At 35.4% G+C, this 16,453-nt stretch overlaps 2 protein-coding genes across 3 annotated transcripts in view; one reads left to right on the top strand and one right to left on the bottom strand.

Annotated features, from left to right (window-relative positions):
• The window catches only part of slc2a4rg (SLC2A4 regulator), a 59,940-nt gene extending 51,191 nt beyond the window's left edge, over positions 1 to 8,749 (top strand). For both annotated transcript variants that reach the window (XM_015364966.2, XM_015364967.2), the window contains one exon: positions 1,563 to 8,749. In XM_015364966.2, the coding sequence (XP_015220452.1) occupies positions 1,563 to 1,674 (112 nt within the window). In that variant the 3' untranslated portion in view covers positions 1,675 to 8,749. The remainder of the gene's footprint in view (positions 1 to 1,562) is intronic.
• A 3,090-nt stretch (positions 8,750 to 11,839) lies between these two features.
• The window catches only part of zbtb46 (zinc finger and BTB domain containing 46), a 53,084-nt gene continuing 48,470 nt past the window's right edge, over positions 11,840 to 16,453 (bottom strand). The window contains exon 5 of the mRNA XM_015364990.2: positions 11,840 to 15,775. Within this exon, the coding sequence (XP_015220476.1) occupies positions 15,350 to 15,775 (426 nt within the window). The 3' untranslated portion in view covers positions 11,840 to 15,349. The remainder of the gene's footprint in view (positions 15,776 to 16,453) is intronic.

The raw sequence follows: 16,453 nt of genomic DNA, 5'->3' as shown, positions 1-16,453 counted from the left end.
TGACCAGACAGCGAGGATAATTTGCTGCCCATAAAAATACATCTGAACAGTTGGGGTGAAGGCACTGATGTGTTTACAAATTTAAAAGACTTTCATCCTGTAATATAACACAGACCATATTGTTCACAAAATGATTTATTAGGAGGAGTCTTCAAATTTCAACCCAGTTCCGTCATAAACTTTAAACCTGAAACTTCTTTCTGCTCCTATTTTCAAATAGGATTTGTAACAGAGGGCATTTTGTAAGTGACTCTGCTGTTGCTGGTGTGTGGTTTGTTCTGCAGTCTTCTTAATTCTGCATTATCTGCTAAATGACTGATTATTATTCAGTGTATATTCTTTTTTTTTAAAAGCAGGGTTTCAAGGCACTAAGAGAAAAACATAAGAGCAACATATCAGAGCTCTTGCTTTTCCAAATAGTTTTTGTTAGGTGATTTGGAAACAGTTGACTAGTGAAACAAAGGATGGCATTTTGCCGTTTAGAAAAAAGCACAAACTAAAATAATTAGTTGTTACGGGAGGGAAAAAATGCTTTTAACAGATTTCCTTGTTTCTCCTCCTCCTCTTTCTTATCCCCACACATTCTCTTGGACACATAAGCTTCAATGGATGAATCAAACACTGTAGAAAGGGAGCAAATGTCTTTTGTCAGATTCCCCTGTTAGTCAACTCTCTGAACACCTCATTGCAAACAATTTGGAGAAAGCATGTTTTTTTGTTGGCAGATAGTGTATGCATGTGGAAGGGTCAATGAGTGAAGTGAGTTAGTGAATTAAGAACCAGATGAAGCTTTACAGGAGGGAGAAGACATTTATTTCTCTGCATAGTCACCTTGCACATCCAAAAAAATGTTGCAGGTTGATCATTCTGAGCCTTTTCCTCCACTGTTACTTTGTTTGACATTGTTGTCATTGCCAACCTCTGACATCTGCTTTCACTGCATGTTTGCTAACTTAAGAAAGAAGGTAACTCTTAGAGGCAGTGCACAGCTTGTCAGTGCACAGCCAGACAAGATGAGGTCCAAAGCGCATTGCGTTGTGGAGCTTGTTGTAAAAGTCGAGTTTTTGGATGCGTAAGGGGACTGTACAGGGGGGAAAAAAAGACACTCTTAACCAACTGTGGAATGTATGTAGTAAATGAAATATGCTAGGAAAATAACTGTTAAATCAGATTTGTTGTTCTTTGCAAACATGACCTCTTGAGATGAATCATCACAAAAGCACCCAGGCCCTGGAAGTAACTCAGGCCTTGTAGTCTGGTACTAAAATCTAAGCTCCATTTGACAGGCATAATCGACAACAGATCAAATGACAAAGCCTGTACCAGCAAAATTCATGTTGAGGTTGAATTTTCTTCCTGTATATCTTTCTCTACTAAGATAGAAGCCACAGCATCACCTGAGATGCGTCTCATGACTTAACATGTGAATAGAAAGCCCATGACCCGCGTTCACAGCGTGGCTTCCATCAAAAGGGTGACCTCTTCTTTCACGTGAAGTTGACCTGGCAAGATCGCGCTGCTCTGACTCCCCCTCACCGCGGCTTGTCTCTGGCTCTCTCTAGGAAACCTCGAGGAGAGGCCAAGAAGTGCCGGAAGGTGTATGGGATGGAGAAGAAGGACATGTGGTGTACCGCCTGCCGCTGGAAAAAGGCCTGTCAGCGATTTACTGACTAAACCTGGCTCTTCCTGAAGTTCATACTCGAGACAGACGGGCTCTGTGACCTGCTATAGTTCACACACCAGAGAACACACGCAGCAGTACTCCTTCGATTTCAAAGCCACGTTCTTCCAAGGCAGTGGTACTGTACATGATCACCAAGAACCCAGCAAAAGACACTTGATGGAAACCCGTGGCTTTGTGGATCTGGGGGACTCACAGGGATACTGCACTATATTTTGAGAAATACAACATGCTGTAAAAAGTACAAATGTTACAAAAAAGAAAAAAAAACACAAAAGTTGAAATACAAAAAAATACAATATATTGGCTTGGGCAGCATTGTTTTTAGGTCAAAAAATGTATAAAGCAGATTATCATAGCAAAAGAAAAACTAATTCAGAAGCCTTTTAATATGCTGATTTTATATTTTCTAATTTTACAGGTTGTCTTTGCAAGACCTTTCTGGTTGAATTTATATTCAGATAAGCTGTTTGTGTAATATTTCTTTCATGTTCTTAATTTCTTGGTCACTTTATTTAGGAATCTGTTCTTGGCTTGAACTTTGAATAGAAGGGGGTGGCATCTTTCAGAAATTCACAGATTTATTTCTTGATAGTGTTTGGAACTATTAGGTTTTAATTCCATACATTTCTCTTTTTACTTCGCGATTTGTTTTGTAAGACAAAAGAAGGATGCTCTGCAGTCATCTGTGTTCATTTTAAAGCAGTGCTTTTACCAAAGGAACACAATGTGATTTAACCTGCCTTGTATATATTTGGTATACAAACCTGATCAGGCATCCCTCTAGATCCTACAAAGTCCTTTCAATTTGTTTTTATCTAGTGAACTCTTTAGGTGTGATATTGCTTGAGAAAGCAAATTATATTTTTCTTATTGACAATGTAAAATATCTGTTCTGCGAAGGAGTAGAAGATAGGTCTGAATGTTTGTAGACTGTAAATGCCTTTCAAAAAGTTTGGCCCCTTGCAGCTTAGAATCATCACAGTCATGAGACTTGCATTAAATCATTTTGTTCATCTCAAAATAGCTGTAGTTTAGAACATGGAAAATAGGTTGAATTCTTAAAACTATATCACGCAAAGATTTTTGCTATATTTTTGATAAACTGATTTTTTTTTATAAATCTGATGGTTTCATTTTTTCCTATGCTATGCAGTATTAAGTTAGTTAACACTTTTCTTGCAAGTGTTATTGTAGGAGCCTGTCAGAAACCTGTATTGTGTGTTTTCTGTAATGCGTGTCTTTTAAACTGATGTGAAAAATGGACTGTTATCCTTTTGGAGAGGTGACAATCAGGGTAATCAATGAGCAATTTTCAGAAGCAGAAAAAAGATTATATTTTCTGGTAGCTTTTTAAATGGTATATACCATTCCTTATTTCAGGCACCATTTTTTCACACATATACATATGCACTTAATTGTATACATTGTTAAGGTTTTTATTTGCTTCCTGTAAAGTACTTTGGTGTTTATGGGAAGCATAAGTCTTGTATGGAAGTCTTGGTCTAATTGCTTCACAACAAGATGACAATCAATTATATCACATTTTTAATAGACATTTTTGGCTTCATACTGTATTGATTTTATAATCACAGCTCTTACTATGGATTTTCCTATTGTTTTATTCAGAATGTGCATACATTTACATATACAGTATATCTTAGTTGCAGATATCTAATTTTTGATCCTAAAAATCATTTTTACAGTGCTGCCTGTCAATAGGCAATGAACAAAGCTTTGAGCTGATGCTGTGGTAATACAGTAACCATCCTGGTACAAATTTATTACACTGTTCTGTCACCCCTATCTCATGTTCTAAGCCTTGCTAATTCTTCATTATTGTCTGGGTTACCCATCTTCACCCTAAGACGTCTGTTGCATTGTTTTCAATCTAAGAAGAGGACAAAACAGTCTGAACTGTGATTCAGGGCATCAAATGCTTTTTTTCCATCAGAAGAAGAGAGCAATTACATCTAATTGTTGTGTGTATTTCGTGGCTGTATGTTCATACACACGCTGCCTGCATTTTCTGATGTGTTTTCCTGATCAGAAGTAAATGTAGAATGAAATTGTTTGTCATAATGGGTCTTAGGAATCAGTGAGTGTAAATGTTTAAATACACTCTATGGATAAGCCCCTATTGTACACGGGGGGGAATTGTCTTCCCCATTTTATCAGGCAATTCCTCGGAAGCAGAGCCATTGTATTATTGGATTATGTTTCCTGTGCATTCTCTGCACAGACAGCTCAAAGCTGCGTTCCTGTTAGTAGTTCTGGAGAAAAGAGCATCATTCTTGAGTGGAAACTTGAGTGAGTGCCAATGGGAAAAAATGAACTTCATTGAATTGCACTAACTTGTACTGCACAAAGATATATTTTTATGTGGAGTTTTATAAGCAGAATTTGAAGATTTTAAACACGTGAAAAAAATGTTTGTACGTCAATGCCTGCATTTTTATGTCCTGATGGGGAAAGACCTGAGTGTTTCAGGATAGGGTTCAGAAGCTTATGGCACAACCAGAGGTTTGTCCTTTTCAGGTTTCCAAACTAAAATGGACCATTTGTTGAGAAGACGGTTGATCTAGGGCACTTTGGTGATGGAAACCAAGCACATTGGTTGTGGAACATCTGGTCAAGAAAAGCTCCTCACCATTGGAGAATGATGTTAATGGCCATGATGTCAGGAAAGAACTGGGAAACTTGATACAGAGACTTATAGCCTTCTGCCCAGCAGCCTAATCTCAGTGCCTTTAGGTGAATTCAGATTACTTATTTATGAGAGATCTAGCACGAAAATACACTGTTTTGGAGGGGTATTTTGGTGGCTGCAGGTGTCTCTGATCTTGCAGGTTATCTCCTCAGCAGCTTCACATACAAAGCTACATTTGTTACAGGATAAGCATGTTGCTACCATGTTATTAGTCATTTTCCTTTGAATTCTTCTTATCTGTGATATTTATTTTTGGAACCAGGAGGAGGAGGTCACAATTAAACCCCCACCCAGCCAGCTTTTCATCGCTAAAGCCATGGCAAAATGCAACCAGCCATTGAGACATTGAGCCAGGAGATTCTCTTTGGTGGGCCAAGTTCAGACTTAGCTTAAATACATATGCAATATAATTAAAAAAACAATGAAAGCGAGAATAAAAACTCCGCTTTTTTTTCCTTAAAGACCCATTGAATAGAATCAAAGACTTAAAAATGTAGGCACTGATGATTAATGATAAATGTGTACAGTTTTCGATTTTCTTAATTACATTATGTAAAAAAGGTTTTCATCTTTTTTGTTGTAATATAAAACTTTTTACTAGTATTGCTTGGGTGTTTGTGGCAGATAGAAAGCCCTAGTGAAGATAACATGTAAATATTGAACTTTTATAATCTTTTAACAAAAAAAAAACTCGATGAATGTAAAATACCTGTTAGGTTTCTATGTCGATTGTCTTAGGAATGTGCAAGTCGGTTCTCTGGGGTGGGAAATGTTTGAGGTGACATTTGCTTGACAGACCTGCTTACAATATGTACAGTAGGTATACGATTCTGAGTGCATATCAAACTGTACAATTCATTAAAGAAAACATTACGACAGGACACACAAAGGACAAATAAAGTAACAGAAGGTTTGAGGCCTAACAGACGATTTAAAACTATGTAAATGAATTATGTCTAAATGTTCTAACCCCATATTTCTCTTTCCTTGTGGTTGCATGTTGTATAGACAGTAACAATGAATTTAGCCATGAAAGTCTTGAGTCTTTCCCTTCTGCCCTTTTGTCTGGAAGTAAGGCCTTGGGTCTCTCTCATCTTCCTCCATGCACATTCCTAAGGGCTGCAGACTTTGTCGATGTGTAGCATTCATGTTGAGTTCCCAGTATGTGCATTTTAAGTTGGTTTTTACTACAGCTGCTTCAGCAGCAGACAAGCTGTAGGCCACTGTCCCTACAGTCCTACAAATACCAGGATGTTAAGCTAACCAAATCCAAGCAATGTGCAGAAAACATGTTGTTCAATGTTGTTGTAGATGTCATATTAATCCAAAACAGAAGGTAGGCAATGAGGTAAAAAACAATTCAGTTTTTATGGCAGCTCCATTTGAGCCTAGGCTCTCAAATTTTATGCTTCTTCTGTTTTTTTGGGTGAGTTGTGTTGTCAGAGTTAACACTGATGTCTGGCTCAAACGAACTGATGCCTGTCAGTTTTATTCATTTGCATCTTTTATTCAACCAGATATTAGATATTATGTCCAGCTCCACTTCTGCGGTTGATCTTAAGTTATAAAGGAACTGAATTAGATCAGTGTTTTCTCCTTAAGATTAGTCTGACTTTATTCCATTTACTTAAATCCCTAATCCTTAAAGGCTATGCTCTGCTGCAGACAAAGCTGTAGTCTTAAATTCAAGTTAGTTTGTTTGGGAAAAGATCCTGCAGAACGGCAAATGTTTAGGTACTGGTAATTGGCACTGTAAATCTAAAATAATAAATAAAAACGTTTAATTGATGTATAAAGGATGCATTGTTTTTACTTGTCTTCTGGAGAAGTGAAAAACAACATCCTGACTTGATCAAATGGATCTTACTACTGTGTTGTTATACTGTTACATAATAACACAGTTGCTGTGTTGTTATTATTACAATGGGTGTTACAACAGTGGTAGATAGCTTTTGTAAGGTGTAAGCAAGGTGTATAATTAATGGGACATTTTGTAGCTGTCTTGCAAGATTTGGATAAACAATTCCAATCATAGTGTAAAGGTTTTAGAACTGGCTAAGAATTTTAAATTGTAAATCACAGCAAATATGAACCTTGGATTTGATCACAAATACAGCTAAGAGCTTGAGTTACATTCTGTGGGGGAATACAGGAGTTGCAGCAGGCTGTTCCTTTATGAAGACAGATAATTTTTTGTTGTAATATTTTTTTAATTCCTTAATGTTCTGTAAAAGTTGGGCATGGCAGTAATGTTATGAAGCTTAAGTGATACATCACTGAATTAGCCTTGTGAGTGGCTGTTCACGTGTTTTGTATTGTTGCCAACTTTATATTCAATTAGATGAAAAGGTTTCTTTAATATCGGAGTCTTTTATGAGCAGGAGATACTGTATGTTCTTTTAACAGTTCCGTGCAAAATGCCAGAAACCGAAATCCAATATTTCACTTTGTGTTGAAGTGCATGGTTGTAATCAGTATTTTTTCAAAAAACTGCAATTTATACCAAAGTTTTGTGTGTGTTTGTCTTTTCCCTTGCAATCTGCTTTTAAAAAAAAGTTTACTATTTTTCAAACTGATCTGTGTTTAATTTTCTTGTCTGAAACGTCTCCTTGTGAAGACCTGTCCTCAAAAAAACATAAGTGGTGTTACACACATTATTTTTGTCAAACATTTAAGTGTTAATTGCCATCTGTTTTACCTGTTTAGATGCATTCTGTTTTGAGAAGGATAATTCCTGGTCAAAATTCTAGGAGATTATGAAGTGTGAAAGAAAAAATATTTTTGTCTTCCTAAGATGCATGGAGGTTATACCTTCAAAATAAAACAAATTATGTGCAAGTTCTTCTTTACCCAGCACAGTACAACCATAGATACAAGTTGCGAAAATACAGTAAAAAATGTAATACAATGTAAGGAATAATATCTATAATTATTGTGTTTTTTAAATTTAATTTTAATCAGTTGAAAATCTAATTTCTGTGACAATGAATGGAAAATACAATAAATACTTATTGGCCATTTGTGTTAGGTTTCACTAAACTCAAATCCACTGAATCATACAATATAAAGACTCAAACCAGTAACAAGAATATTTAAAAACTGAATTGGAGCCCTCTTTATTAAAAACGATGTATCCTTGTATTGAACTTAAGTCACTCATTCATTCAGTTAAGGCTCACCAATGTGGTCAGTTGTTAAATACACATGAGTACGGTACTTTTCTGTTTCACTATTACAGATAAAACATACATTTTTAGTGATGTATTTTTTCACGTTCATAGTAAAGAAACATAATAAGAAAGAATAAAGTGTTTTCCATATGTGGTGAACTTTTCATGATAATATAATTAAGAAAGAACTTGACACACTATTAAAAACATGCAGGTGTTCACAGTATGACTCATAAGCAATTATTCTGTATAAATCAAATTAAGGGAAAAGCTTTAAAAATTTGAAATCAGCTGATGTGCTTGTTCCTTGGTACTGGGGACTTTGTTTTATATATATATTAAAGTACATGATAAGTCACTTTTCTATGTAAAATGTACTCATGCAGTCACTTAAGACAATCATATAAACAAGCATAAATATTTGACTGTGTTGTTTGTGGCAATGATATGTAATGTAACACTACTTATGTCATTTATTGCAAAAGTGCCTTAAAGTATCTGAAATTACTGTTTTGGAATCATGGTAAAATATCTCTCTTAGAGCAGGACCAAGTTTTTTAACACGATCCTGGATGTAATTTTGTTGTTCTTTATTTTTTAAGCGTAGCTCAAGTTCACTGCCCTCAAGGTTAAGCTATACCTTGGTATTCAATAAAAATGATCATGGTTGAGTTGAAAATGATCGTGGTTAATCGGTTGTAGTACATTATTTGGGTGAGCTCAGAAAAAAAAACATTTTAATGAATTTCCCAAAAATATTTGGCCAAGTTGGGACATGGATTCTTTCTTTGGGACTGATGTAAAAGGGCTTAATGCATTTTTTTAAAAATAACTTGGACTTGCAACTCTGACTTTCTGGTAAAGAAAATGAATGTATTTTTTGTGTTTTTATTTTGTAACACGTTGAAATGTTTTTAAATTTGTAGCTCTTCTGGATACTACAAGAAAACAAATAAAGAAACAGAATTCCTGCATGTCACGTTCTTTTTAGCAGAACTAAGAAGTGTATCAGAAGTAACTTTAATGAAACCGTCAAAACACTAAGCTGCTGAAGGCAGAGTACCCACATCTGGGGTATGGATGTATTTGACGTTTTCCAAAGTTTCAACTGTAAAAAGCAGAAAAGATTCAAAGAAAAATACAAGAAGGGTGACATCATGTATTTGTAAAATAAAAGTTCTATCCCAACATGATGGTTATTATTTTTAGTCAATAGTAACTTAAAAAATATGATACAACCTACCTGGAAAACGTTCCTGAAGCCGTCTTATTTCATTACTATTTCATAACGGAGAACTTATAAAGCATGAATTTAGGTGTTTTTATGTTTGTTGTTGTACCTGGTGGTAGATTAATCCTTTTCATGAAAAAACATCAGTGGGAAGTTGAAAGTGCTGCTGAAACACTGGTTTCTGACTGCTGGTAAGTCACTAATGTTATCAGAGTGATATTGTAGTTGTGTAAAAAAATGAAGAAACCGCTTTATAACTGTGGGTGAGCAAGATCCTGGACATTTCTTATCATTCTCATGACATCTGCTTTAGTGCAGTCGAAAAGAAGAGCCATTTTTTTGTTTTGAAACAACACGGATGTTTCAAAGTTTTTAGAAAGAAACATCCCATAAAGTAAATGATATAATATGCTAACATTACTATATTACCACCATTTCACTGTTCAATATTTGAAATTAAGTTAATTAATATTTAAGACACTCCAATTGTGTTGATGGTATGAAAGGAAATTGTTTTAGGCTGTAAAACAAAATACTCAAAATTAGCATATACACAAAGCCTGCCAATCCTGTGTAATAAATGCACAATGTAAAACATCTCCTTGAAGTATGAGATTTTTATCATTCTTGTTTTGTGCTAAATTTAAACGGCATACCATTACAAATATTTGAAAGAAATGTGGAAAATGTGGAAATTTTGATGTACAAATTTGTTTTTCCTTCATAAAAAATAATTTGCAGAATGCACTATTCTTGCAAATAAGGTGCTCTATGTTGCCCTCGTGTGTCAAATAACTGTAATTAAACTCTTAATATCCAAGTACTATTTCCAGCAGGAAACTTTAATACTACAATGAAACTCTTCACGTCCAGAAATTGTAACAAAAATTTAAAAAAGTTTTATAAAAGATACCCTTTGGAAATGAAGCCATTCATTCTCCTTACTGGAGTACTCAGTTTATTTATTTGGGAAAAAGTGGTTATGTTTTAAGATTAATCTTCTCCACTTTAATCAATGTCTTCAAAACCGGACATGGTTTTATTTTCTGTATTCAGATGATTAAGGGACAAAGCAATGGCACTAGGTCAGGTGTCTAAGTACCCACTGTTTCAGCTAGATTTGCAAACATGACTTGTGCTGTATTCGAATTTTGGATCCATGCTGTGAATGGTGTTTCAACACATGTGAAAGTGTATTTTAAAAGATTTATTAACATCTTTTTCCTCTGGGGGGGGGGAATGCATGATAGAATTCAAATTAAAATAAAAAACCTAAATGGACATTAAATTATATATAAAAGAAAAAACATGTTAAAATATAAGATAAGGCCATTTAGGCTATCTAGCTTATTTTGGTATTGGTTAATTTATCCAAAGAACTGACTGTTTCCAGACTCACATATAAGGGTAGGTCAATGGCGTACTATGAATATTGTTTTTCAAAGGCTTTAGTGAATTTTCTACAGTATATTTAAAACATATACAATAAACAGCTTGGATATTTATGATAAAATGGTACAGGAACAATTTTCATTGACTATGTTAATTGCAGTTGTTAAAAACATATCAAAAGTTCTTGAAAGCATATAGTTTCTACATACTGTATACTGTATGTGCATATACTGTATACAGTATATTTTTCACAAATAGTGTGGTTTGGGACTGAAAAATTTGTATTTAACGGACATTCAGCAATAACAGACACCCCCTTCCCCCCCTGTTAAAATGGGTTTACTGTATTGGAAAAAAATACTCTGTTGCAATATTATCTGTTTTGAACCTCTTAATATACATTTTTGCTTGTGCTTGCAGGTTATTAAACAGTTTTCTCAATCGAACCCTCTTCGCTTTTAGTCTTTTCATAAAGTGCTTTTTTTCTTCTTAGATTTCTTATTGATTAAGCCAGCTGGGCCATGGCTTTCAAAACTGAGAGGCACTTCCCTCCGAGATGAACTGTTCTGAACTCGAATCTCTTAAAACCGTTGCCCTCCATTATCTATTAATTCCATATCTATCCAATACCATTTTACTTCTTAAATTGCCTTTGTTTTGACCTCTACAATTGCAATTTCAAAATACACCTCAGTGGATAAATGATACTTTCACCTCTGTTTTTTTCACTTTGTTTGAAAACACCAGAATCACTATATAGGATACATGTATCTATGGATATAGATATACATTGGATAAAATACATTTACAATTAGAACCTACTAGATAAAGTCACCTACATTGTAAGGAGATATGCATGTTGCTTTTGCACTCAGGATATCAAAATTGATCTGATGGCCACTGTTTTTCTAGCAAGAGCTGGAAAAAGTGTCTTTTATTGGGTCCTCTTTTCATTATCAATTGCAGACTGTCCCTAAGACACAAAAATGGCAGCTATATACATTATAGACATGCATTAAACTGGAATACCAGGTCATCAATCAAAAATGACAAACCCAGTACCTCATGTGGCTTTGTGCTTGCCAGTGATTTTTTTTTTTACTTGGGAGTCACCCAATCATCAGGCAGTGGGCTAATGATTTTCAAGTAGTAGTAAGGCCAAAGTGAAGTCTGCTTTTAATCCAGGCCATTTTTCTATTCCCAGAAGACAACTGATAATGTCACAAGCCAGCATATTTTTTAAATCAATGTTTTAAGGTAGAAAAGAAGGTCAAGCAACAATGTATAAAAAGTGTGTTGGCAAATATATAGTACACCTTCAATGAAGTGCAGTTCTGACTTTACAATACAGAGGTGTTCATTCCAGATTTGAGCATTAATTTCCATGTAGTCTACCGAGTTAGAGGTAGAGAAGGGTTGTGGCAGTGAATACAATGAATAGAAAAACTTGACTAACAAATGAGGCACATTTAGTTCCTACATTCAAGGCCTTTTGAAAGTGCAAGGTAAGTGCTGTAAACAATATTCATTTTAAATTGAAAATTATTTTGTGTGTATGAACTTTTTAAAACCCTGACTATCTTTTTGGGGGTATTTTCTTGACAGGCATACTTCTCAAGTGAAGCTCAATAAAATCACAATAAAATGCACAAGAATTATTTTTCAGCAGCAATTTCCAAATTTATTGAGACTGATTGGTTTTGCGAGTATAGTCAAGCTAATCCCACTAATATGAAGTTAAGAATAAACATAGGCATACCTCAGGAATGCCTAAAAAGGTACAGGAATTTTTATGATTCAACTAGAAAACAGGTAAAATTATCAGTACTATCATATACAGAAAATCAGTACAACGCACTGTTATCTTCTCCCACTATTGTGATTACTAAATTTGTTTTCAATTATTCAACACATCTGCATTACAAACACAGGTTTATAATAATTACTATAAAGTCAGTATCATATAGAACAATATCCCCCACAGAGAGCTTCAACACCTTCAAGCACTGTCCTTTTAAACAAAAAGACAAGTTGAATCATGTCGAAAAAATAAATAATATATATGAAAGTATACACACAGCACTCTTAGTAAGATCAAAATCTAAAATAAAAAGTAGGAATTTGAAATATAATCTAGAAAGTAACCATACATATGGCTTCAAGATTTGCACATATCAAGCTAAACAGGCTAAAATTAGGTTTTGATTTTCTTTTTTTAAATATTGCAAATTGTTCCAGTTTTGCATTTTCTAAAATAAAACAGAGGTGTGCAGATATTTCACCACAGCTTTGGTATAAGAAATTAACAAAATGCTGTTAGGAGACCCCAACAACCAAAACAATAATCCATCAATATAAAAATCCTATAAAACAAGGTGTCAAAATTATAAAAATGTATAGCTGTTCTTCTGAAAAGAAAAACATTTGTTACACATATCCTTCTTTGTGAACATTTGGGTAATTTCCTTGTTTTTAAAAAAGGTTTAAAAAATTCCAACTGGATGTATGGTAAAATTCCCTTCGATCAAAACTGAGCTCCTAACACTTTTTACTATAATTTAGGCACACTTAAAAGGCTGAAGGCAAAGTTCCTTAAAGAAGGATTATTTTAATCCTTTGAGGGCAAGTGACACAAACTATGTTTTCTAAAATCTGTCCTTGCAGTTTTTAGTCACAATCAATAGGATTGTGACAAATCTTCACCTTTCTATCTAGAGTAGTGCTGTACTGTACGTCTAAATAGTAGGCTTTACTTTAACTAGATCCTGCTGGGGTACAGAGAAAAAGACATTTTTATGATCTTAATTTTTGTTGGAAAAACCCAGAATTGTCTACAGGGATTATTCAAATGACTTCATTGTCTTTCAAAAGGGTTTTTATTTTTAGAGATATAAAAAAAAAAACAATAAATAAAGCCAAATCTGCAACAATAAAAAAAATCATATTAAAGCAAATAATGTTCACATAAAAATGGAATTCGTCCTCTTGCCTTTACATTTTACGTATTCCTAAAAGCAAATGCAATATCATACAGTAGAGCACACCGTGTAATCAATAACTTGGAATTTGTACAAGAATGTTTTCTGGAATTTAAAGCGGATATATATACGAAATTATCTACCATATACGATACCCTTCATATCAATAACAATATATCCATTCTTAAAATGAAAAAAAAACAATAATTCAAAGCTTTGAACCTGCACACCACCTGTAGAAAAAAAAGCACTTAATGTATACAACGTATATTAGATTATTTTTGGTATAATATTCATTATTTAGTGTACGTTAGTAATATAGAAGCATGTGCTATATATAACTTTTGAACAATATATAACAAATAAGTTAGCTTCTCTGATTTTTGCTCTCTTTGCAAAACAAAACAAAATATTAATAATAAAAAGCACAGAACTGGCACAATAATCTGAAAAATGTTCTGAAAGCCACGTGGCTTGCTGTCCACAACAAGGCAAAGTATAAAAGCTTTTTATATATATAAAATATTTAAATGAAACACATAATAAAGCTCAGCTTCCAGCACTTAACAAATCAAACCACTCTCACTCCAAAGATAAAACACCCAGGCACAAATGCAATTTAAAAAAAAACAAACAAACTGCTATTTGTGCCTTGAGGACTGATCGGACAGAATGGAAGGAATGTTTTATAAAACAGTAAATCCACTAAAAACAACTTTCAATAAATAACCTCTCAACAAAAATAATCTGTCAAAATTCATATTAAACACAGGTCACTTTCCTCATTGACTCTAAGCGAAGCAGCCCAATTTACTACTAAAGAACTTCAAGAGTGAGTCTGGTAAAAATAAAATAGATGAAAATAGCTAGGTTCCTAAAGTGTAAATGGGTGTGGTTTATTATATGAAATAAAGGTGAAATAAGATTAGCTTTCAATATAAAATAAAGGCTAGAAAAACACCCTTTACAAAATAACAGGTCCTAGGAATCCTAGCACGTCAAGTAAATACATTTTACTGACAAAACACAGATTAAGAAATAAAGCTGAAACAGCTTGAGAAAAAAGTGTGCGAGTTTTGAAGGCAGTCCAACGTTCACAAGACTTTTGCTCATATTTGATTAAGACGGGCCTTTCTGTACAGGCCTTAAGCGTACACCATGCGACTTCCCCCACTCATTAAGCAGCCTCTTAACTCAGGAGCAAGTCTCCCAAAATCTAAATTGAGCCCTTGGAAGGAGGAATGGAAAAGTACAAGTGTTCCCCTTCTGAACAGACCTTCAGAATCAGGTTTTCCTTCTTCGACTTTGAAATGGCTACCCTGCAGGTCCCACTCCCTTTGGAAAAGGGCCGGGCCGTGGCCTAGTGGTCACCTACAAGGAGATGTGGGCCGCTGTGCTGAAGAGCTGGCAAAGTCACGGCGTGAACAGTGAAGTTCCGAATGAACTTCTGCATAGCATTGCCATCTTTCTTCACACACACTTCCAACTACAAGCAAAAATCCTGTTGTTGTTTTTTTCAGCCACAATTGGTTTTTTTCAAGGTTTCATACAGAGCTTTAATAAAATGTAAGAGAAAAAAATGTAAAAACAAGTGGCAAACGAGTTAAGAAAGGCATACCTTAGTTGCAACTTTGTACAAGTAATAACAGTCATGTGGACATGTGTCATTAAAGGTAGGGCGGTCACCAACGTGTTTGAAAATAAGAAAACATGTAAACCACTCAAATTAGGGCATTCGATAGGAATCAGGTCAACATTAAAGTGCAAATCCGTGGTAGTTTTTGCCATCTGCTAAACTGCTGTGAATTATCTGAAGCCTGCTGTTCTGGAATAGAAACAGTACATCTTACTGTGCCACCTGACAAATTAGCAAGAAGACAGCACTTGTTTCTGTTCAAACTGTTGATACTTTGCCACGAATATAAACATTACAAGCCAATGCCTTAAGATTACAGATGACATTTTAAACCTCCAGCTCCAAAATGTCTAAATTTCAAAAGACTAGACGTGATCTCCAACTACGTGAACAGAAAAAACCCCCAAATTCCCTCTCATTTTTCAGACCCATAACATAAGAAAATGTGCACGAGTGAATATTGGTACTGTAACGGTTTAAAATTGTCATATCTAAAGAAGGTAGAAGGCTATTCTCATTTTTCACTTATTAAAAAAAACCAACGAAATGGACTAAGAAATCCAAGCAAAATCTTTGTCGCTCCCTCCCTGGTTTTCGGGTTCTTGTGCAGAGTCGCTCTCCTCCTTCTCATCGTCTAAAATGACGTCCTGGTGAGACATTCCTGAGTCGTCTTTCCACTTGCCGTCCTCTTCCCCCTCCCCCTCTCCCTCCCCCTCCGCGTCCGCGTCCCCCATCTCCTCGTCCCCGTCTGCCTTGAGGTCGTCGGGGTCGTCCGCGAACTGGTTCTCCCCCGGGTAGAGCTCATCTTCCGGGGAGCCCTCCCCCCCATTTTGGTCCAAAAGGGCGGACATGCCGCGGCCCGAGCAGTCGGCGCACACCCCGTGGCGCCTGGAGCCGTGCTTGATGCCCACGCTGGCGGCCGACATGAAGACGCGGCTGCACACCTTGCACACGTATTTCTTATCTTTGCTGTGCACCTGCAAACGCAAAGCACACAGCAGGTCAGAGCGCTCACTGGCCCAGCCAGCCCACAGCCCCCCACACTCGGGTACTGTCAGTAAGATTTTACAGCCACTCTCACTTGACACCTGCGTTTATTGGAAAACAGAAACCGTGAAGCTGGCAAATTTGGATTGCACAAATTTGGGCTTCCCTGCAGATTCTTTTCTACTTGCTACCTCTAACGGGAGTTTTTTTCCCCATTTCTAAATGAACTGTTAATGAATATCACCCATGTGATATTTAAAGTGGTAACAGCTTTCCCCTTAAAGAAAAAGAACAAGAAAAAGTACTGAACGAGATTGATGGTGCAAAAGTTTTCATGACAGTGAATTTAAGGATGAGTTTATTTTCTTACAAAACATATTCTAGGACAAAGGGTTAGATACAGTGGTGCTAGATGAATGTATTGGATGAGTGATAACACAGTGCTTCTGCAGCTAAAGTATATCCACAGTCATGTTGACGCAGAGGTGCTTTTTAAGAGAATGTAACAATTATTTTTAATTTGAAAATGTACTTATTATTTGTAGTACAAAGTATTTTAGCATTTAATCCAGCGAACTGAATAGTACCAGTAACAGAAAACTCTAAAACTGTTTTCTCAATGTACTTGGGGAAAACAGAAATAAAGACGTTATGATCAATAAAGTAAA

This window comes from Lepisosteus oculatus, chromosome 16 (assembly GCF_040954835.1).
Source record: "Lepisosteus oculatus isolate fLepOcu1 chromosome 16, fLepOcu1.hap2, whole genome shotgun sequence".
Taxonomy (NCBI): Eukaryota; Metazoa; Chordata; class Actinopteri; order Semionotiformes; family Lepisosteidae; genus Lepisosteus; species Lepisosteus oculatus.
Note: the sequence above shows the minus strand (reverse complement) of the source record. Positions and strands in the feature narration are given on the sequence as shown.